Here is a 20,140-nt window from a genome sequence, read left to right on the forward strand (position 1 = left end):
AACCTGCGTTTCCCTAGAGTAGGATCTGGCTGGTCATGGAAATGTCTTTCTGCCTTCCTATGCTTGCAGCACTTCTCTCTGTTTGTGTGTCTTGCAGCCACAAACTCTTTCAGCTGCTGTCAAACTTTTTTCTCACCTTGAAGTTTAGCTGTAAGGCAGTTCCTCTGAAGAGCCCAGCAACAGCAGCAAAGAGCAAAAGCAATGAAGACCATCACTTCATAGCGCTTTGCTGAACTCTCTCAGAGATTTGTATGAGACACTGGCATTTTCGCTGAAAGAATAATCAAAACTCCTCGAAGTGTTTAAGGAAAATATGGCAAGAATTTAAGTCTTGTGTTAGAAAAGTTGTTTGTATCATTCCTGAGAGAATTTATTTATAAATAACGTTGTAGTACATTAACTTCTTGCGCACCCAGTCCTACCCGATCCTCTTTCTGACTCTTGAAATGTTTAGATGGAAAATACAAATATATCTAATTATGCTTACTTATTGTCTGCCTCTTGCATTTACAAAGATGCAACCAGGTTTAGAACTAAACTACAGCACTTGTTTAAAAATGTGCTGTTTCAGAGACTCTTACGTAGAATGTTTGAGTTCTGGGTTCTGCTTGAACTTTGTTTTTTCGTTCTCTTAAATTTTTCATTGCTGTGTCATCAACATGGAAGAAAGATGTGTGAACAACCTAAACCCAACATGTTTAGGTCAGTGACATCTGTGTGCTCAGATCCTAGATCCACATAGATGCAGGTGTGAGAACTGGACAGTACACCTCAGGAAAGGACTGCGTTTACCCTGGGATTGACTCAGCATTTTTAATATCTCCCTGTCCAACTCCACCAGTTGTCTCTGGAAGCCAGAATAATGTACTGCTAAATGTGATCAACACTATTTGTATCCAGCTTGTGGTAACAAAAAAACCCCAAACCAACACCCAAAAACCCCCGAAAATCATCAGGTCCTGGTAACATTTAGAATTACACACATAACAAAGCCCTCACTGGTGGGACCTTGTGCTGATTGCACTGAATCAAGTGCAAAGTGTTGCACCAAGGGACCCACAGGCACTGCCACACTCCCTAGAGAGGTGACAAACGTAGCAGCCTGTTTCTTTCTGTGCTAATTGTGCAATCGCTTTGTCATCATCGAGGCAACTCTTGCCTGCTCTTGCAGCAATCTGTGCTAGTCCTCTTGCTTTTTGTGTGTGCCCTTGCTGCGACCCCAGGCTGCCCTGGGATCTGCTGTCCCTGCTGCTGATGGCAGGAGCTGGGTCGTGGGTGTCCCCAGGGACAGTGGCAGAGACAGGGGCTCTTTCACCTCTCGTACTTACACACTCAGAGGTGTTAAACGAACAGTGATGCAGTGCCTGTTTCTGGATCTGTACACAGCCCTACGCTCATATATCACCTCTGCTGTCTGTCTGTAGGTTTTTCCATGATGTGCCTTTATCTTGGCAGTTTCATTTGATTCTCAGCGTCTGAAACACAAGGTTCATACATCAAAAGGGGATCCCACCCCCATCTGAGGGGTTATGTCCATAAATGGTATTTAGATTTATAAACTGAGTAAAGCAGTTGCTATTTTAAGGAGATGCTGCTGAAAGTCTGGCTCTGACCCTCTGCAACTAGGTCTAAATAATAATTTTTAAATGTTCCACAGTGGTGAATCTGTCACCTGCCAGCAGATCCTCTGCTCTGCAGCAACAGGGGCTCCAGGCAAAGGCAATGGCATTGCACCATTTTATGTTAGTCCGAAACACTCAGTAAGAATTTAAAAGTCAAAGCCTCTTAAATAATAAGAAAATAGGAATACGGGTTGGAGAGGAAAGTGAGGGTTATTAGCCTTGTATGTAGTAGCTTTCTGTGCTTTTGGAAGTCACATTTCAGTCTTTGTTCTGCAACCACAAATGCTATAAACATGTTTTTAAAAGAGAATTGAATTAATCATATTAAACAACAGCTCCCATAACTGAGGGCTCTCATAAAGCAGAAAAGATTCCTTAAGTTGGAAATGCTGTCCAAGTGCAACGTGCTTTCAATTTACCTCTGGTTCTAAGTCTTAAACTTTCACTTTCCATTTTCCTTGCCCAAACCTTGTCAGATAATCTCACTACAGTGTATTGCTAAATCCCCAATTAATTAACATGCTGTGATTGTTTTCTGCCGCTGCCTCACGGCCCTACTTTTACTGCTCTGCTCAGGAAGCTGTGTCATGAGGGTGTGTAAGTGCCACCGCGCTGACACCCGCAGCTGTGCACGATGGCATCTCCAAATGAATCAAAAGGGAAAGGCAAATTTCAATGTGCACATCCTGGGCTGCAGCAGTGACTGATGCGGAAAATATTAAGAAGTGGCATAATGAGTAGTGTATGTGGGAGTGCTGGGTGTACGTGGGGCTTCACTAAAAAAAGCCTTGAGCCGTCTGACACTTGTTTGAGTAAGTCTTAAGTCGACAGAGCAAGAACAAAGACTGCACCTAAGCTTTCTGGGCTGGCCTAAGTGAACAGCAATTCAAACAAGCAGGGAGCATCAGGTTTCTATTTTTAAACTGAAAGTTCCTTTTGGTTTTCTGCAGAACGGTGTGTGAGCAGTGAAAGATGCACCTTTCTGTAATGTGTGTGATGATGGGGAGTCAATATGAGTCTGCTTCTGTTGGCTGGAATTGTGGGAATGTGCACCACCGTGTAAATATCACCTTCGTGCCCACTGGGACATGCAGGGGAAGCATAATCAGCTGCAGGGTTGTTAATAATCCTGGTGTGACTCGCAGCACAAGAGGTTATCAAGGCCCACTCTGTGGGTCAGGCTCCGGGTGCAGTGCAAACAGCTCCTCTGGGAACCACGCACGTAGGTTTAGCACTGTGTGCTATCAAGTATTCAACAGCTCTGAGTCACTTCTTAACCTTTCTCTCAACCACTTCAGTAGTTGGAAGTGATGAACAGTTTTGCCACCAAGCCCTGCCTCGCCACACGCTCTCACCCCAACCAACAGCTGATACTTGCGACAGCGAGGTGGAAGGAGGTGTAGGGAGCTGGCTGCTTTCTGTGCCAGAAATGCCACAGCTGGCATCCCGCTGGGGGTGAGGACATGTGGGCGAGAGGGTAGGATTGCAACATCCTAAATATAGATGGGAAGTCCCCAGTTACGCTGCTGTGGGACTACATTCCAGTCTCTGACAATAGCACATGATTTTCAGACCGCATTTTTGCGGCATAATGCTGGGTTTGCCTTTTTCTTAAGTGCCTTGCGCTGTGCTATTCAAGCTCTGGGTGTGCGAGCAACTTTGGCATAATATAGAAATATATCCCTGACATAAAGCTGGGCAAGTATTTTCATGTTGGAGTGTATGTGCTTGTCCGTGATATATAAGCTTGTCCTGGGCTCCTGCAGTGATAATGCAGAAAGAGAACTTCCAATCACACAGATTTCTTACTGTTTGTGAATGGCTGCTGTTTTTGCTCCTTCCTCTTCTGCAGAATTCAGCAACTGGCAGCACTGACTGTGTGTGCTCACAAGAGCATACAGCAGGGACAGGGAAAATGTGAAGCTCCTAAGTCCTAATTACAACCTCAGCAAAGTCTTGAGAAGCTTTCCAGCTTTGCTTTAACCCATTCGCTTTCCTAGATCTGCACGTTGATTGAACCCCTTAACTCTTAAGGGTGCTCTGCACAGTGGCACAAATCTCTGCTCATTGCCTAACTCATCATGGCAAAGACAAGATGATCCCTCTCTGCTTGTGCTCTGGCTGCAAACCACTGCTTGGAGATTTCTCACAAGCGGGCCATCGGCTCTAATAATCACTCAGCCTAATTTTATTTTTTTGCTTTTCATTTTTTTTTTAATTTTTATTTTTAATCTAGCTAGTCACATCTTAAAAGCTGTTGATACTTCCAGCCTCTGGGTGATCCAGAGTGTAATTACAGAGTGTGCAAGGACGTGTTCCCGCTTGTTTGTTTTAGATCTGCCTCCCAGCCGATGCAGTTGGGTGCCAGACGCTTCCCGCATTGTGTGAAGCAAGGAGGGTTTGTTTTGGGTTTTTTTTAAACTTCTCTGCACTACTTGCAAAATTATAAACAGGACCCTCTGCTACTTCTTTTCCTCAGCATAAAATATTAAACCCCTTCAGAACTGACTGTTGGGGAACAAGGTGTGAAGCCCTTCCTGAGAACAGACCCTTTGCCAGCTCCCAGACCAGCGGGGAGATGAACATGGATCTGATTTCACAATCCAGGGCTTTCTGCTTATCATCTTGTTCCCATGGGCTTTTCTGTGGGAAACAAATCTCTGAAAGGGAAAGTTGTCCAATGTGATATTGGGATTTCTCTTAAGCACTGGCTACTGAAGGCAGCTGGAGCCCAGGGAAGCCAAAATTGCTTTTGAAAGTTGTTCCAGTGTTGCCTGGGGATTTTGTATGTCTTTATTTTCCATCTCCTCCCAGTAACGTATGGCAATAAAATAAGATCTAGTGTTAGGAAATTGCTCTGGAGTTAACTCAGTTTTTTTTAAAATTTAAAGCGATTCCTGAATGTCTGTGTTCCTGGTACTTTATTCCAAATGTAACTTCATTTCAGCTTAATGTAATTCCTTGAATGGGCTGAACTAAGTAAGCAAAAAACAGCTGTGTACCAGCATCTGAATATTTCTATCCTGGACTGAGTACTGTGGATTATTTTATTCCACATTAACTATTCCAGCAAATTCTCCTATGAAAAAAAAATGTTTAATGGAACTGTGGAAAGAATTAAAACCTTTTTTTCCCCTAGTAAATCAAAGCATCACTGTAACCTCATTGAATTGCTTCATATTTTCCCAGACTGAGGAACTAAAAGGGTATTTTGGATAGAAAATTCTGTTATGCTGACATTTATAAATGCCAGTCTTTTTACCAACCATCTTTTTTGCAAATCCTCTACTCTGTTTAAAAGGCCTCATTTTAATTTGAGAAGCAAGAAAGATATAGCAATAACTTCCCTTTCTGTAACAAAATTGGGCTGGCATTTTGTGCAGCTGAGCCGAGTCTAAGGTGTATTTCCTTGGTTCTTTTTACGTGTCCTCAAAACGAAGTTTCTCATCTCCATTTCCCACATGTCCATACAGGGGACCAGGTACCAGGGAAGCGGGAAGACCTTCTTGTCAATCTTCTTGTCACTCGCCTATTCCCACGACTGTAATTGTTGAAGATATTAACCATTTTTCAGACGTGGCTACTCGACACAAAGCTTTCAGGAAACCAAACCAGAAATCTGCAGAGCTGGAAAGTTGATATTGGCTGAGAACAGCAGGTACAGCAGTGAGAAAAGCTTCTTGATAACCTGGGGCTGCTCCAGGACAGAAGGAAAGGTGCCTCCACTGCCAGGACTGCCCCATCAGCCACACCACACCGGCCGTGAAAACATGGCAGGCTCTTCTCCAAGGGTTAAAGTTTTAAGTCACAACTTTCACTGCAGTTTGCACTTATGCCTAATTAACTCAAAATTAATGGTCCAGAACCTAGTCCAACAGTTATCCTCAATGGTGCAGAAAAAAAATCTCCCTTTTATGTTTGGGATAATACTTTTTTCCTAGAACAGTGTTGGTTAATCTTGAAGACCAAAGAATTGTAAGCATAACTTCAATGTATACATTTATTTTGCTTTTGTTTCTTCTGCAATTGTTGAGCCTTTCCTAAGTATTGCTTTTCTTCAATTTCCATGTCTTTACAAGTTTCATTTTAAAAAATAAATAAACATTTAAAAAAAAATAAATAAACAACGTATTTAGCTGCATTCTTACAAAATCCCCATCCGGATACTCAGGTGGAGTAATGAGAAAGATTAAGTTAATGCTTCTATGGCTGATTACTTGATTTGAATTTCAGGCTTTTCTGAAAGGCTAAACTTGAGGAGAATATTTATTTATTCAAAACGGTTGCTATTTCATATATGTCTTATTTTAATACTAATGAGTATTTGTATTTTAAACACAGTCTTTACAGATGGTAACTCCTATCAAAGCTGTAACTGATGGGTAGAAATATATGATCAGTCCTTGAAGTAATTGGAATGATTTCCCTTGGCATCAGATCTAGCTATTAACCAATGATTTGGATATACTACCTAATACCAGTCAGAAAGAAAAATGCTTTAAGCCACCTACAGAGTGCTCAGGTATCTTGTAATGTAAATCACTGTGCTTTATTTTGGGTCTAAATCAAGAGCTGTACCAGTTAGCCTTTTGTATCAGAGACTTTTTACAAGGGCATGTAGTGACAGGACGAGGGGGAATGGTTTTAAACTGAAAGAGAGTAGGTTTAGATTAGATATTAGGAAGAAAGTGCTTACTGTGAGAGTGGTCAGGCACCGACACAGGTTTCCCAGAGAAGCTGTGGATGCCTCATCCCTGGAGGTGGTAAAGGCCAGGCTGGATGGAGTTCTGAGCAGCCTGGTCTAGTGAAGGTTGTCTCTGCCCATGGCAGGGGGTTGGAAGGAGATGATCTTTAAAGTCCCTTCCAACCCAAACCATTCTATGATAAATGAGGGAAATTTTTGAAGCTGAGACTTTCCAGCAGAGCTGTAGGTCTTGGAGGGCTTGATCCTTACCCTGAAAGAAAGCAAGGTGTCATTACTGCAGGCGTGATGTGACTGAAGTGATGTTGGCTGAGCTTCCAACATCAGCTTGGTTTCAGACAAACCCGGCTTCTTATGAAAAGTTAATTGGAAACGTAAATGCTGCCTGTGGGAGCAATCTATTTTAGAAAACACACCAGATGCTCCCCCCTGGGAGGAAAGTGGCTGCTGCAGAGGTTAATGGAAGGAAAGTTGTGCTGGCAGCATGCAGCTCAAGATGTGCCCACCAGTAATTGGTGTCATTTGGTGATACAGAAAAGCTACATTTCAAAGGCATTTCAAACCAAAAATCTGGCTCCATGGTCATCTCACAGTTATTTTCTGTCCACTAGATCCAGCTCTTAGTGACCAAGGACAAACTGGGTTCTTAGTTCGTGGAAGGATGATGGAGAAAAAAAGACATCCGATACTGCTGACTTCATTTACTCCTGCCAAGGAGAAAATGTGGGTGAAAAGGATTCCCCGAATTTTGTAATGCTGCAGCTATGGCAGTAAATAGAAACGGTCATTGGGAAAGATTGCAAGAATAGAAGTAATTATCATCAGTCATCAGACTCTGGGAAAGGGAAATAACCTACTACGTCAGCTTATCCAAGTCTTTTGGCGTATCTGAAACTGCAGCAGGAGGCAATCACAGTGCTCCCTTGCTTCATCCCTATTTGCAAGAAATACATCCCCGTCTCTCTGGGAGAGATTAAACTAGGAACTGTGGCTTAGTTAGGAACACACATGTACTCTAACTAAAATTTCATTGAATCTTGGGCAAATTTTAGGTGAAAGTTAAAGCTGTTCAAGCAAGAACAGTTAAAGTCCTTGCTTTAATCGGAACTGTCTGGCCCCAGTCAAAATGTAAGTCCAGTAACTGCAGTCAGTAACAACACCAGCTGCAGCTGCTGCTGCTGCGTTGTGCCTGCTGCCAGTAAAACGTTTTCTCTGTTACTGGTAGTGCCTGAGAGGGGCAGAATATTTATAAAATACACAGCAAGAAAGGTGCTGCAACAAACAAACTTAAAACTAACCCTCATCTCAAATATACTGGATTCTTGACTAAGTCAGAATCCCAACTAGTTTGGGAAGGTGTCTCTGTTTGATGGTATTGAAATATTGTCAAAATCAGTGCCTTCAGCTGGCTACCTTAATCAATGGTAAAATGTCTCCTGGCAGTGGACTTGTCGTCTAATATTTGCCTTGTAAAAATCAATACACTGTAGGCAGTGTTTCCTATCCCATAACAGCGTGGGTTTTGCTTATTCTGAAAACTGCACTCGTCATCGGAAAGCTACTAAATAAATGAAGATGTACTGCTGGAAGATATGAATTTGCATCAGTGCTTTTCTAGCTCTGTTTGGAAACTAGGTAAGCTGCTTTTGGAAAAGGAGGGTGCTGAGCAGCTTTGTCCATTGACTCTTCTGCCCATTTGCATTATGCCAATGACTCAGATCAGGTCACATTACCAGTGTACTGAAATTATTTCCAGGCCATAATTGAACCTTGTACCTCCCAACAAGTCTGTTAAGCGTCAGTAGGTACTCAGGTGATCTGTAACGTGAAACCATTTATTGGCTGTTAAACCAGCCAACCAGCCCTTCTCTTTCCTAATGACTGACCCAAGCTGCCCCTTCTGTGTTCGGGCATCACCACATTCACAGCTTTGCTGGTGATATCTACCATTTCAGCTGCTCCCACAGTCTGTAAATGTCTCCTGATGTGCTGCTCTGTGACCCATCTGGCTGGGTTATCAAGGAAGGAGGGGCTGAAAATCAACAGTGCCATTTCCAGACGAATGACATTCCTTGTAAAGAGGCTGGTGATGCACCAAAGGAAGGTGGAGGTGGAGTGCAAAGGGGAGAGTATGACAAAACAGTGACAAGGGACGTGAACCCTGACGTCAGCCAGCCACGCCTTCCTGTAGCTCAGGCCATGGGCCCTCCCCAGTGTGTTCCTCTCTTACCCATCACCCTCATCTGAGTGTCTGCAGGGTAAGTTGGGTCAGTGATCTGATCCCAAGGGAAACAAGCCCACCAAAAAAAGAACAATTTCCTGCCCAACCAGCTTGCTCATCCAGCTTCACAGCAGCTGCACAGCTGCTAAATCAGATGCGAGGGCAGAGAAGGACGTGCAGGGACCAGGGAAGGGAGGGAGCGGGGGAGCGTGAGTGTCCTGTTTCCTGGTAAAGCAGCTGCTGTTGGTACGTCAGGCCAAAGCGTAACACGAACTCCATATCCTTTGTCTGAGCAAACTTTCCTGAATCCATGCAGCTAGCAACACCCAATGGAAAGCTCATTGAGTGGTGATGCTGTCCCAGCAAAGGCCATATCCTGTGCCCTGTCAGTCACTCAGTGTGGTGGCACTGGGAAGGATGTGACCAAACAGCTGTCACCCAGCTGGTGATGTCACTCAAGGTCCTTTGATACTCACATTAACAACGTGTTGAGATTTAAAAAAAGACGCCCAAATGTGGCTGGTTTTGGTAAACTGCTATTAAAATAACCCTGTGTATTCATTTGTGGTTATGTCAGTTCCACAAGTGGCTTGTTCCAGGAAAAAGTAATTTGGGCCATATTAAGTCCCACAGGCACAAGTTATGCTTTGTTGTCAGTAAAGCAGCAAAGCAGCTGCATTATTTCTATCCTTGAGGAGTGCAAGCAGTGATGCTCCTGCCACCTCCTTTTGATCTGAAGGGAGGAATATTTCCTATCTGCTGGCAATCTATCAGCTACACCCACACTTCCTTAGTGACAGTTCACCCACACAACTCTATTGTCCGTGGCACTGAAACCATACAAACCCTGCAGCTGACATGTTCTTTGCATGTAAACAGTACTTTGGTCTCCTTGTACTTGGTTGTTTCTGGTGGCACCAATTCCTGGTCCTCCAGTTGTCACCAGCAGCACCTGCCCAAGCCCAGCCTTCCACTTAGGCAGCTGTGGGAGATGCTCCACCAGTCTGCACTTACTCAGAGGAGCTGCTGCTGTCTTTAGGCATTATTTCCTAACTTGTTGCCTTGTTAGTGACTGCCATCGTTGTTAGTCACTTACTACTTCCTAGTAGAAAATGTGTTCCTCACAGACTCCTCTGCAAGTCCACACTGATTCCACCTGCTCATGTGAAAACTGAGATGACTCTCCCATCCTGAAGCTGCCACTAAAACCTTTGTTTGGAGGTGATTCACAGGGTTGAAGCAAATGCTTGGCAGGTCTGTCCCCTTCGCTAGTGGCCACCCATCCTCTACAACGTCCTGTTTTGACCATGCTGCCAGCCACGTGGCTGGCCTGGTGGGAATGCTCTGTCTTCCCTAGGGAAGCCACTTCCCGTGCCAAGGGTACTTCTCTTCAATCCCAGTACTCCTGTAATTATGCTAAGCTGCTGGGCTGGAGTCATACTCCTGTTCTAAAAACAGACCGGTCACTGCTGCAGGGCTGTTCCAGAGAGGCTCACCATCCTCTGAGGTTTCTAGGTGCTACTTTTGGGAGCTGGCTATTGCAACCTGATTATAGGCATAGTCCCTGCTTTGCTGTTTCAGTTACACTGCATTAGCTGAGACCTTCTGGATGCTCTAGATTGGTATAATTGCCCTGCACAAAGCTGAGGATCTCTATTTAATATTTCCTACTATATTGCTGTGCCTCTTTTATGTGTCACTTAATGAACAATCAGTGATTTGGTTTCCCCATCTCTATCACAGAGTGAGGCAGTGGGGATGAACCTGCTGGGGGCTGTCCAGCCCCTTGTTCAGATGAGGCTGGAGAAGGGCTGTAGTTATCCCTGGATGCATTGGCAGCCAGCTGGGCAATGATGACATTTCACTGATCTAGTTCTCCCTCTGCAAACCCTTGGCTCTGCAGAGGGCAGGAGTTCAGTGGTGTACTGGGGTTATTTGACACCAGGTCCAACACCTTGCTCAAACACTTCATGAACACCGTAAAAAACCAGACTTTGCTCAACTAGGCTTTACATAATAATTGCTCCAGGTTAAATACTACAGGCACGCTGCAGGAGAGGTGCATTAGCTGGGGTGTGGGGTACAGCTCATAGAGTTGCTGATTGCTGCTCCTTTCAATACTAGACATTGTCATTAGTTTGTTGCCTTGATAAAAATTTGGTTTTCTCACAGGAAAGAAATTACTGAAAGAGAATAACTGTTTTATGGTGGCCAGTAGAGTTGATTAAGAAAATTATTTCTTCCAAGTCCAGCAATGCAAAGGGAAAGCGGGTAGAAGCCACTTTCGGGAGGTTCTCCCACAATCAGCAACCTTGAGAAAAAAAGCACAAAGAGATTTGCTGAAATTCTTGTGTGTGAAGTACCTCCTCCAGAAGTTACAGGGCACGAGCACACCAAGAGACCTTTCAGTATGCAAAGGCTGCTTGTTCCAGAGTGTAGTGGGATTTATGCCATTATATTTTGTTGTTTTCTAAGGAAATATACAAAAGCAGAAATTGTTTACAAGTGTGTTTGTGTTTCAGAAGACCACACTTCATAAAAATTGTGGGCTCTCATAGTTCCTTAGAGTCAAACAGCTTCAAGACAGTACTTTGCAAGTATAATATCTTAGACTGTGGGGAAGAAATACTTGGATGCAGGAAGCGAAAAGGAGAAGGATACTTGGATGCAGGAACCTCCAGAGAGGTTGGCTGGAAGAGAGGGCCAATGCTCTTCAAGCCTTCTCAGGTTTTGTATCTAAACATGTAGCTTAAATATTGTGACCCATTCATGTTGTGTATTTATCTGGCATTTTCTTTTTGAGGGGCTGCTGCTGACCTGTCCTTTTGAAAATAGAGGAACCCTGCCCCAAAACCCAGCAGCCTGCAGGGAGGACAAGTGGCAAAAATGGCATTTCAGTCTGCCCATGGCCGCTGGAAGTCCTGTCCTGCCTGGCAGTCATTCCTCCCCGTGCTCAGGCGCCTGGTCCCAGCCCACAGTAGGTATCGGGGAAAACAAACAGCAGGAACCAACCGCAGCCAAGCCAGGAGACAGCTCAGCTCCGCAAACAGACGCACTCAGGCTGGGGAGGCACCAGGGAGGGCAGCCACACACGGCAGATAATCTCTGTGACGCAGGACGAAGCCTGCTGGGAGCGGGGGAAGCCTCCGACATCTGCACATGCCACAGCTGTGATGGCCCCGGGAAGGTGGGGACGGCTCTCTCCCAGTGGCCCTTCGCCTCCCAGGCTCAGCCCCATCAGCTCCGGCTGGTCCCAGCAAACCAGTTAATCCTGCTAGCCTTTAAAAACAACAGTTAAGTCAAGAGGGTGCAGGGACAGACCCTCGCTGTCCCACTGCCATGCCTGTGTCCTGCCATGCTCCTGTTATTTCCATTTCCCTTGGACACCTGCAGAAGCAAAAGAACACACAAGCTCAGTAAACAGCCCGCTCTGCTCCTGAATGTCTTTTCCATATTGGATGGCCGACTTTCTGAGCCCTATAAATATCATATTAGTACCATGTCCCCTGAAAGCCTAAAGTCAGGCTCCTGCCCAAAAAGCTGTGGAGCTGCTCTCTAGTCTAAATGTGTAATGCAGAAACACAACTTATTCCATGAAATCCCAAGTGGGAAAACTGGCTCAGGAACATAAGTACTAATTTATGTCAATTAGATTATCTTGAATGGAATATTTAATATTTTTAATGGAACATTGTTTAATTGCTGCTCATGGGTACTTTGTAGCTGTTGGAAACTCTGATCTAAGTGATTATTTTAATGAAAGATTGCCAAAGGACTCACATATGAAAACTCCTACGTAGAATAACAGTGGGACTGTTTTCCCTGGGCTTCTGTGCTGGCCAGCCCTCATTTTCCAGTTAGGGCACTCAGGGTAATGCCAATTAGCATAGCTACAGAATTGCCTGAGACCAATTGCTTAGGGTGGTCACCACAAACCTGGCTGCAGAACCTCCTCAAAAATAGTCAGCTTTGGGTTTGTGAGCTGATGGGCTCATATGGCTCAGTGCAGAAACCCTCAGAAAAGGATTTCTTTCTATTTGTGTCAGGACCTTGAGGCCACTAATGGGCCCTGACCAGCCCCACCTGACCTCCCACCTGCTGCATATTGGCTGGGGCTCCATTTAAGCTCAGCCTCTCTCTTTCCTCTGAATTTGTTGTAGGCACAAGCTTACATCTCGCTCTTGTTCCAGGATGGATTAAGGACTTATGCTGCAGGTATGTCTGTCACCAGTCTTGTTTCTGGCCAGTCTCTGGGATGGACTTTGGGTTGATGTAGAAGCCTTGCTGCCAGTTCTATTCCCATCTGCTGTCCCCTGGCATGTGTGAGCTGGTAGGCACACCAGAAATTCCTGTGTTGGTGGGATAAAGGAGGAGCTATTGGTAATGTTTTACCACCAGAAGGAAGTTGAATTTGGGACACTGTCCTAGATTCTTATCAGGTTTTCCCTCTTGAATCACAGTAAGTCAAATCTGGAAAAAAAAAAATAAAAAATCCACGGAGATCCTAGAACTACTTCTAAAGGTCGCTTTTTGCTCCATGCAAGTTGCCAAATTATGAAGTCTCATCCAAGAAACCCTTCCACACATGTGCATGTGAGCCTATCATTGGTGTCCCCTTCTTCAAATGGAGATCTAGACTTTCATGTGGAAAAGCAGATTGATTTTATTTATAGTCTCAGCATACATTTCAGCCCCAATACACAAACACATGGAGCAAGAGCCCTGTGTTGCCCTTTGTTTACTGCATGGCATTGCTTTCCCATTCGGCTGCAGTGGTGAATCATCATCACTGTTTAGCTCACTGTTCTCAGAGGCCCTCTCCAGTCTTTGACCTGATGAGGGTCAGCTGCTTTGGTGTTGTGTTTTAGGAGTTTAATTTACATGTTGCCTCTTGACAGTATGGAGGACTCTCCTTCAGCTTGCCCTATGCTGCAGTGTCATCACAAGCCCTCAAAAACCCAAACTGCTGCCGGATGTGGGCAGTTGAAACTCCTGACCTAGTTTCCCAAAATCATGTGGTTGGCTTAGAAAATTAGATTTTTTTGCCTTTTTTAAGAGATTGTGTAGTCTTTGCATTAAGTTGTGGTTTAGGAACTTACTAGAGATGCTCCAGTTGTAGGTTTCAATTTTTCTTCATTATCATAAGGGTGAGAGGTGTTCTTTTTCTGTGATACAACAGCAGGGGAATTGCTTGCCCCTAGCAGCTAAGAAAAGCACCACATATTGTGAGACTGTGGTTGAAAAACAATGATGTATGGATGGTTAAAAGTTGCCTTTATTGTAGATTTGCTGGTGTTTCTCAGCAGTTCTGGGTACTCAGACTTTATGTGCCAGTATGAGGTGTGTTAGGAGGCTGGCGTTGGCTTGCCTGGGATCAGACAAGGCTTGCTGTGCAGCTGAAGCCTGCACCAGGGTGCTGAGCTGCCTTCCTACAGATGCCTACTTCTCACTCCTCAGCTCTTTGAAATATTTCCTTTTTCTATCTATGCTAAGCTTGTTGACAGACTTGTTCAGGTTCTGTGCTCCTTTGCAGCTACCCACTGAGATCCCTTCTTATTTTCCTGCCTGGGAGACTCCAGCCTATATCCCAAATAGGCCTGGAGCTGTTTTATAACCTTATGGAAGCTAAAAAAGGGATGGTGCTCTGGCCAGCTGTTTAGCAGCACCCACAGCTTGGCCTGCACCCTCCTTGCTGTTCCCAGACCAGTCTTTTTCCCTGGCATTGTGGTGTGTTTGGCTGTGAGCACCCAGTGGGACTGGAGGGTATGTGAATGTTTGGATGGGCAGTGGGGGAATGAGCAGTTTATTATTTGTTGTCGTTGGATACTGACACTAGAGTACCAATTTTAACTGCAGCTGTAAGGCTGCCCAGAGCACAGAACAAGCATCTCTTAAAGCAATCATGTTTTCTTTATTTCCCCAGGAAATGTTCATAGTAATCTCTTGGGTTGCAGCATTCCCAAAGTGCCTGTAGTACCCTTTTTCTGGTGAAGCTTACTCCTGGGAGTTGGGGAAAACAAGGCTCTGATAAAAAAATGGAAAAGCTGCAACTGGAAGCAATGTTGTATGAACAGATCTATTGTACTGTACTGAGTTGGTTTTGTTTGTTTGTTTTTTGCCATTGATACACCAAATAGTTTTGCTGCACAGCTTAGCCTTGCAGCCAGGGCTCTCCAAGGCTGCAGACAGACTGTGCCAGGGCCTCAGCATGGCTTGCTTGGTTTTCCACCCCAGTGGCATGGCCTGTGGAAGCTACAGAGCTGCCTGCATGGCCTTCCTAAGGGTCAATATTCATGATTCAGATTTTAAAAATACACAAGGACAGCCCTCAGGCAGGGATGCCAAGCCTAACGGCCCCACCTAATTTCCCCTTGAAATACATGCTGTGCTATAAGTAGTTCAAGCACCTGCTGAAACTAGAAATGTTTCTTTCCTTAAAACCAGACACCAGCAGTGGTTAATTACCACATCCCAAATTGGCACAGATTAGTTCAGCTTCACTGAAGCCAATGAAGCTTCATGGAATTATTCCTGCCCTGGCTCTGAGTCATTAATAGGTATACTTCTGGCTATTTTCCTCTTTGGATTATTTTGTTATACTAGGAAAGCAATTATCAGCCCAAATCTGTTTTTCCTGGTTAGTAAAAAAAAAACACTTTGTTGCAATAAATTATTGGGCCGAGGGTTTTTTTTGTGCTTCCTTTATGTGGACTTAACTGATCAGCAAATGTAGCTGTATGAGAGCCAGCTCTAAAAGCCCCAGAAATGGGGCTATAGCAAGGTTGGGGCTGTACCAAATTTATTTCCATGCATAGAGTCAGGATAGTAGATAGACATATGTGTATCTGTGCATATACACATACTATACATAGAATCATCATATAATCATAGAATGGGTTGGGTTGGAAGAGACCTTAAAAGATTATCTAGTTCCAACCCCCTGCCACAGGCAGAGACACCCTTTGCTAGATCAAGTTGCTCAGAGCTCCATCCAGCCTGGCCTTGAACATCTCCAGGGATGGGGCATCTACAGCTTTTCTGGACAACCTGTTTCAGTGTCTCATCACCCTCACAGCAAAGAGGGTCCTCCTAATATCTAATTTAAGCCTATTCTCTCTTAGTTTTAATCCATCCCCCCTTGTCCTGTCACTACATGCTCTTGTAAAAAATTCCTCTGTGTCTTTCGTGTAGGCTCATTCCAGCAATGTATGTATGCAGACATGAAGTAGTTGCTTTTGAACAGTCCTTCCCTGTGTAATTGAAGTGGAAAATCCCGTCGTTATAATTTCTTGATGCTTGGAGAAGTGGACCCTTATAGAAGTGACTGCTGTGGATATATGTGAAATAAGCAATTTAAAGCTGTGACCTGAGGATTGGAGTCGGAGCCAGGACCTGAACAGACCTAACGTTCAGATGCCAAAAAACTAATAAACTAGGGACTGTTTTTGGAAGTTTTGGGTTTGGATTTTGTCCAAAAAGCTAGCATGAAATAATGATGACCAGTAACTTTCCCTCTAAGAAGCACTAACCTAGCTGGGAGTCAAATGCCTTTATTGTAGTAGTGCCTCTACTGAACCTTTACAGATTTTGCAGCCTGATACTGAAGTCCTCCTAAGTCCTTTCTGAAGCAGAAAGAAAGTGCAGTACTATGGGTGCTTGCATTCCAAATGGCATCCTGTGACCTCCAGCAATACTGCTGCTCTCTATTTGATCTGTCATCCTGTGTAGCCATACCTGTACCTTGTACTGTCCTAGACATTGGTTTCACAGATGTGTTTAAGACAGAGGATGTGATATAACACGTGTCCCCTGCTAAGCTTTGAAGCTCTGAAGATTTTTATTCTGTTGAAAAAAACCCAAACAGAACACTTTTCATAGATTAAGAACTAACTGTTTTAAAATTAGTCCTATTAAGATCTCCCCCAGCCTCAGTACTTTGGAGTCCAGTGCCAGATAGTATATATCTGTGTGTGCTAAACAAATCAAGCAAAAGCAGCTTTGTATCAAAATAGTTTATTAAAAACAATAAAACTTCACTGAAGCTTGCTGTCCTCGAGACAGAATTATGACACTGCAGCATTCAACACAATCATAATCCACATATAAATATAATACTATACATCTCCTGTTTGCCTTGGCCACGTTCTGCCCTCAGTCTGGCCCCATGCAGCCCTGCTGAGACGACTCAGCCCTGCATACTTTAGTTGCAGAACCTGTTCCTCTGGGAACTGAGCTATGTCCCTTCCTCGCCCCACGCTGCACAGTGCTGTTACTGTCTGCAGGTTGCACAGAAACCCAGCACAGCTCGTGGCAGCTCGAGGCAGTTCACAGAACCGGTGTGAACACACCGAGTGACTGACAACAGCAACGCTGGTTGATGTTTAGGAAAGATAAATAGGCAACCAATTACTCAAGTTCCCAGCACTGCCCAACTGCAGAGAGCAGCTTGTGTTGAGAAGAAGGAAGCTCTGTTCGGACCTGCCGCGTTGCTCCTCAGCCGCGACAGAAGGGCTCCTACACGGTGCGGTTTTGTCTGATGCATGGAGTCAGTTCTCGTGGCAGCACTGGCAGAGAAGAGCACTGCCAGCAGCTGGCTGGCACACTCCTGCCATCACCCCTGAACACCTCCAAGCATCACTCTTGGCCATCAGCTCTGCACCACAGTTGGTATTAGTCCTTGCACGGTGGCAAACAGACTGAGTGCTCAGTGACTCAGTCTTTTGGGTCAGGATGCTGCCATGAGCTGTGGCTTTGTTTTCTCACTAGCTGAGAGGCTGCTTCTTCTTCTCCATTGCTCATGTCCCCTGGGCTGCTCTGGTGATGGGTGTCTTCTTGCACAGTTCCTGATAGAACTCAGACTCCAAAAACCGTGGGTATGAGTTATTCTCCATTAAGCTGTAAACCCTCTTCTGCGCCGCACTGAAACAGGTATGTGTGGCTTCTTGAATATTCTGTGCAATCATGTTCTTGGTTTGGAAGTCTATGTTTATCTGAAATAGAGAAAGAAGGACATTTACTTCTCAGAACTGAATTCAAGTAAGTATAATACACAATACAATTTCTGAAGAGGTAAAAAAGGCAAGACCCTATTACTACGGGGTCAAACTAATGAAGTTTTAAGAAAATTCTTCTTTTACACAAAACCCAAAGTAGTTCAGATACTTGTCTTTTCTCAGTTAAAATGGAAGTGCTCTGAAACACTGCTTGTGCCATTTTCCAGTTTGGTGAAAAGGCAGTTCGGGAGAGAGTTGCATTCAGACACAGATATTGACACTGAGGTATGTACAATGCAGTTTGACATCTGTATCTTAACATGAGTTCAAAGAAGTAAAGGCTGCAAGAATTCACAGAATAGAGCACAAGTTTAGTCAGGTTTTCTTTACCTCTTTGGGAGCCTCCTTTTCAATGAAGTCATTGTAGATTTTTTTTGCTTTCGATGTCAGCTTCTGGGGTGACTTGGTTTTCTTGAAGTCCTCGCAGGCCAACCAGAACTCGATGTTCTCTTCACAGAACTCAGACTTCAGAAAAGCTCGGAAAGCAGCAAGACCATCTAGGGAAAGGAGCAGGGGAAAGCCACTGTCAGTTAACTACTTCAGGAAGCTTGAATTTACCCATTATTCACATCTGTTTCTATGGAAATGTATTGCTGTAGGTCTGTTATTTTCAGGGATATTATGGCAATAAAAAAATGTCCCCATTTATGCACGCAAGCAAGTTAAAGCTCTAACAGCTTGGCAGGCTTCACTTTCAGTCAGCCATTTTTCAGGTAAACACAAAAAATGAAAGCCATTTCTAGTTGGTATGTTCCTTCTTGCAAAGCCTACGTATACATAAAACCCCCACTTCTCTCTAGATAAGACCGCCTGTGTTAACCTTTACACTGCAGTAAATATGACTGCTGCAGAACTCTGGAATATTCTTTCAATGGAAAGGATGACTCAAGTTCAAAGAGCAAATAGTAGTACTATTTCTTAGACCTTTTGCTTTGCTGTTGAATGCTGCTTCTTGTAGAGCTAAAGTAAAGCCCTGAGATCACTGAACAACTGTGTTGCAGAATTCTTCTCATGTTACTGGAAGACATTTGTCTTGGTTATGCAGTGAGCTCAGGGAACAAATGCTCTTTTCACATTTGGCAAAGCCAAGCTGATATTTTTGATTTTAGCTAACGGGTTACAGAAAAAAAAATCCACTATAGTGAGGTATTCTTTGGTTTACTATTAGTTTACAATTTTTTTAAGAACACTTCTGTGAGTTTTGGCTTTAAACTGTTCAAAGCATTTCACTTGCAAGACCAGAATCAAAGCTATTTACATAAACATGTACAATGCTGACATGGAAGGAAGCAATCTCTTACAGACATATAAACTTCACCATCCCTTTGCTCCTGAATGTTTCTTTTTGAAGACAAACTTACATTTGTTAGCAAGAAGTTCATCAAAGGCTTCTGACCACAGCTGGGCTTCTTCAGGGGAAGGTCTGCAGAAAGAGAGGGAGAATATCAGACTCCACTGCTCAAGGTTTACTGGTTTTGTAGAACACTTGAGTTATTTACACAAACTTTCTCGTAACTTACCTGAAGTAGTTGCGGTGTTTCCCTGCCTTCTTAGATTTCCTTTTATTAGAATTAGAAGAGTTCTGCAGGAAATAGCTCAGTCTCGTTTTCCAATCTTTAATGCTGCAAGAAAGAAGAGGGAGAGAAGCCTGTTAAAAATGACAGCTCTCAGAGCTCTAGGCATCAGCCAAGAGCAGCAGTAATTTTCCTCAGATGGCTTTGCCAGTTCTGTACCCAGAGTCACCCACAGCACCCCGAGGGCGAGGAAACGATTTCCCCCCACCCCTCCTTCCACTCAAACAACAGGTTCGCCCGGGAACCCGTTCGAAAGGGAGCTCCGGGAGAGGGGACTCACATCGTCCTCTTCATCCTGCCCTTCTCCGCCTCCTCCGCCTCGCTGCGGCGGCGGCCGCCCCGCTCCATGCGCCCGCTGTGCTGCACCGCCAGGAACAGCGCGCTCTGCATCGCGATCGCCACCGGCACCACCGCGCCCGCTCCGCCGCCGCCCGCACTTATAGCCCGGAGAGAGCGGGCGGGGCCCCCGCGGCACGGAGGGAGGGATGGGAGGCAGGAGGGAGGTGCTCCGGGCTGGGCTGCGGGGGGAGCGAGCGAGGGAGGGGGACGGGGCTGGATGTCTTTTCCCATTATAGGAAAGTTCGCCTCCCCCCAGGATCACGTCTTTTTTTCCTCCCCTTTATTTTATTTTTCCTTACTTCTCTTACCCCCTCTCCCCCTTTTTCTTTTTCTTCTTTTATTTTTTATTTTTGTTTTCCTTCCTTACTCAGCTTGCCGTGCTAACGTCTTGGAACGCTTTCAGCAAAGGGCTGGCTGTCCCTTCCTTTCCGTCACTCAGAAATGCACCCTGCATTTGTGCAGGTGGTTTTTTTTTTTTTGGTTTTGTTTCAAGGTTATTCAGATTTTTGGGTATGGTCAGCACACGGAAAAGTGTAAGGAAGGAGTTAGCTACGTTTCTTAAAAAAAAATAAAAATGAAGTGACCCTAAGTTTGAGCATACGGTATTTTTGCTGTCGCCCCTCTGCTAA

At 44.5% G+C, this 20,140-nt stretch overlaps 1 protein-coding gene and 1 long non-coding RNA gene across 2 annotated transcripts in view; one reads left to right on the forward strand and one right to left on the reverse strand.

Moving 5' to 3' along the window:
- Nucleotides 1–5,682, forward strand: part of LOC108497730 — a 28,655-nt gene extending 22,973 nt beyond the window's left edge. Inside the window, exons 4-5 of the long non-coding RNA XR_001874947.1 lie at nucleotides 2,573–2,681; nucleotides 5,096–5,682. This is a non-coding gene — a long non-coding RNA (uncharacterized LOC108497730). The remainder of the gene's footprint in view (nucleotides 1–2,572; nucleotides 2,682–5,095) is intronic.
- A 10,860-nt stretch (nucleotides 5,683–16,542) lies between these two features.
- Nucleotides 16,543–19,573, reverse strand: RGS2 (regulator of G-protein signaling 2). Its single transcript, XM_017815717.1, has 5 exons — nucleotides 19,453–19,573; nucleotides 19,119–19,220; nucleotides 18,960–19,021; nucleotides 17,929–18,095; nucleotides 16,543–17,535 (listed from the first exon to the last, which is right to left on the reverse strand). The coding sequence occupies exons 1-5, from the start codon at nucleotides 19,560–19,562 to the stop codon at nucleotides 17,341–17,343; spliced, it is 636 nt and encodes a 211-aa protein (XP_017671206.1). The 5' UTR covers nucleotides 19,563–19,573; the 3' UTR covers nucleotides 16,543–17,340.
- Nucleotides 19,574–20,140: the final 567 nt, after the last annotated feature.

The sequence above is a fragment of the Lepidothrix coronata genome, unplaced genomic scaffold (genome assembly GCF_001604755.1).
Source record: "Lepidothrix coronata isolate B3197 unplaced genomic scaffold, Lepidothrix_coronata-1.0 Scaffold52, whole genome shotgun sequence".
NCBI classification, from domain to species: domain Eukaryota; kingdom Metazoa; phylum Chordata; class Aves; order Passeriformes; family Pipridae; genus Lepidothrix; species Lepidothrix coronata.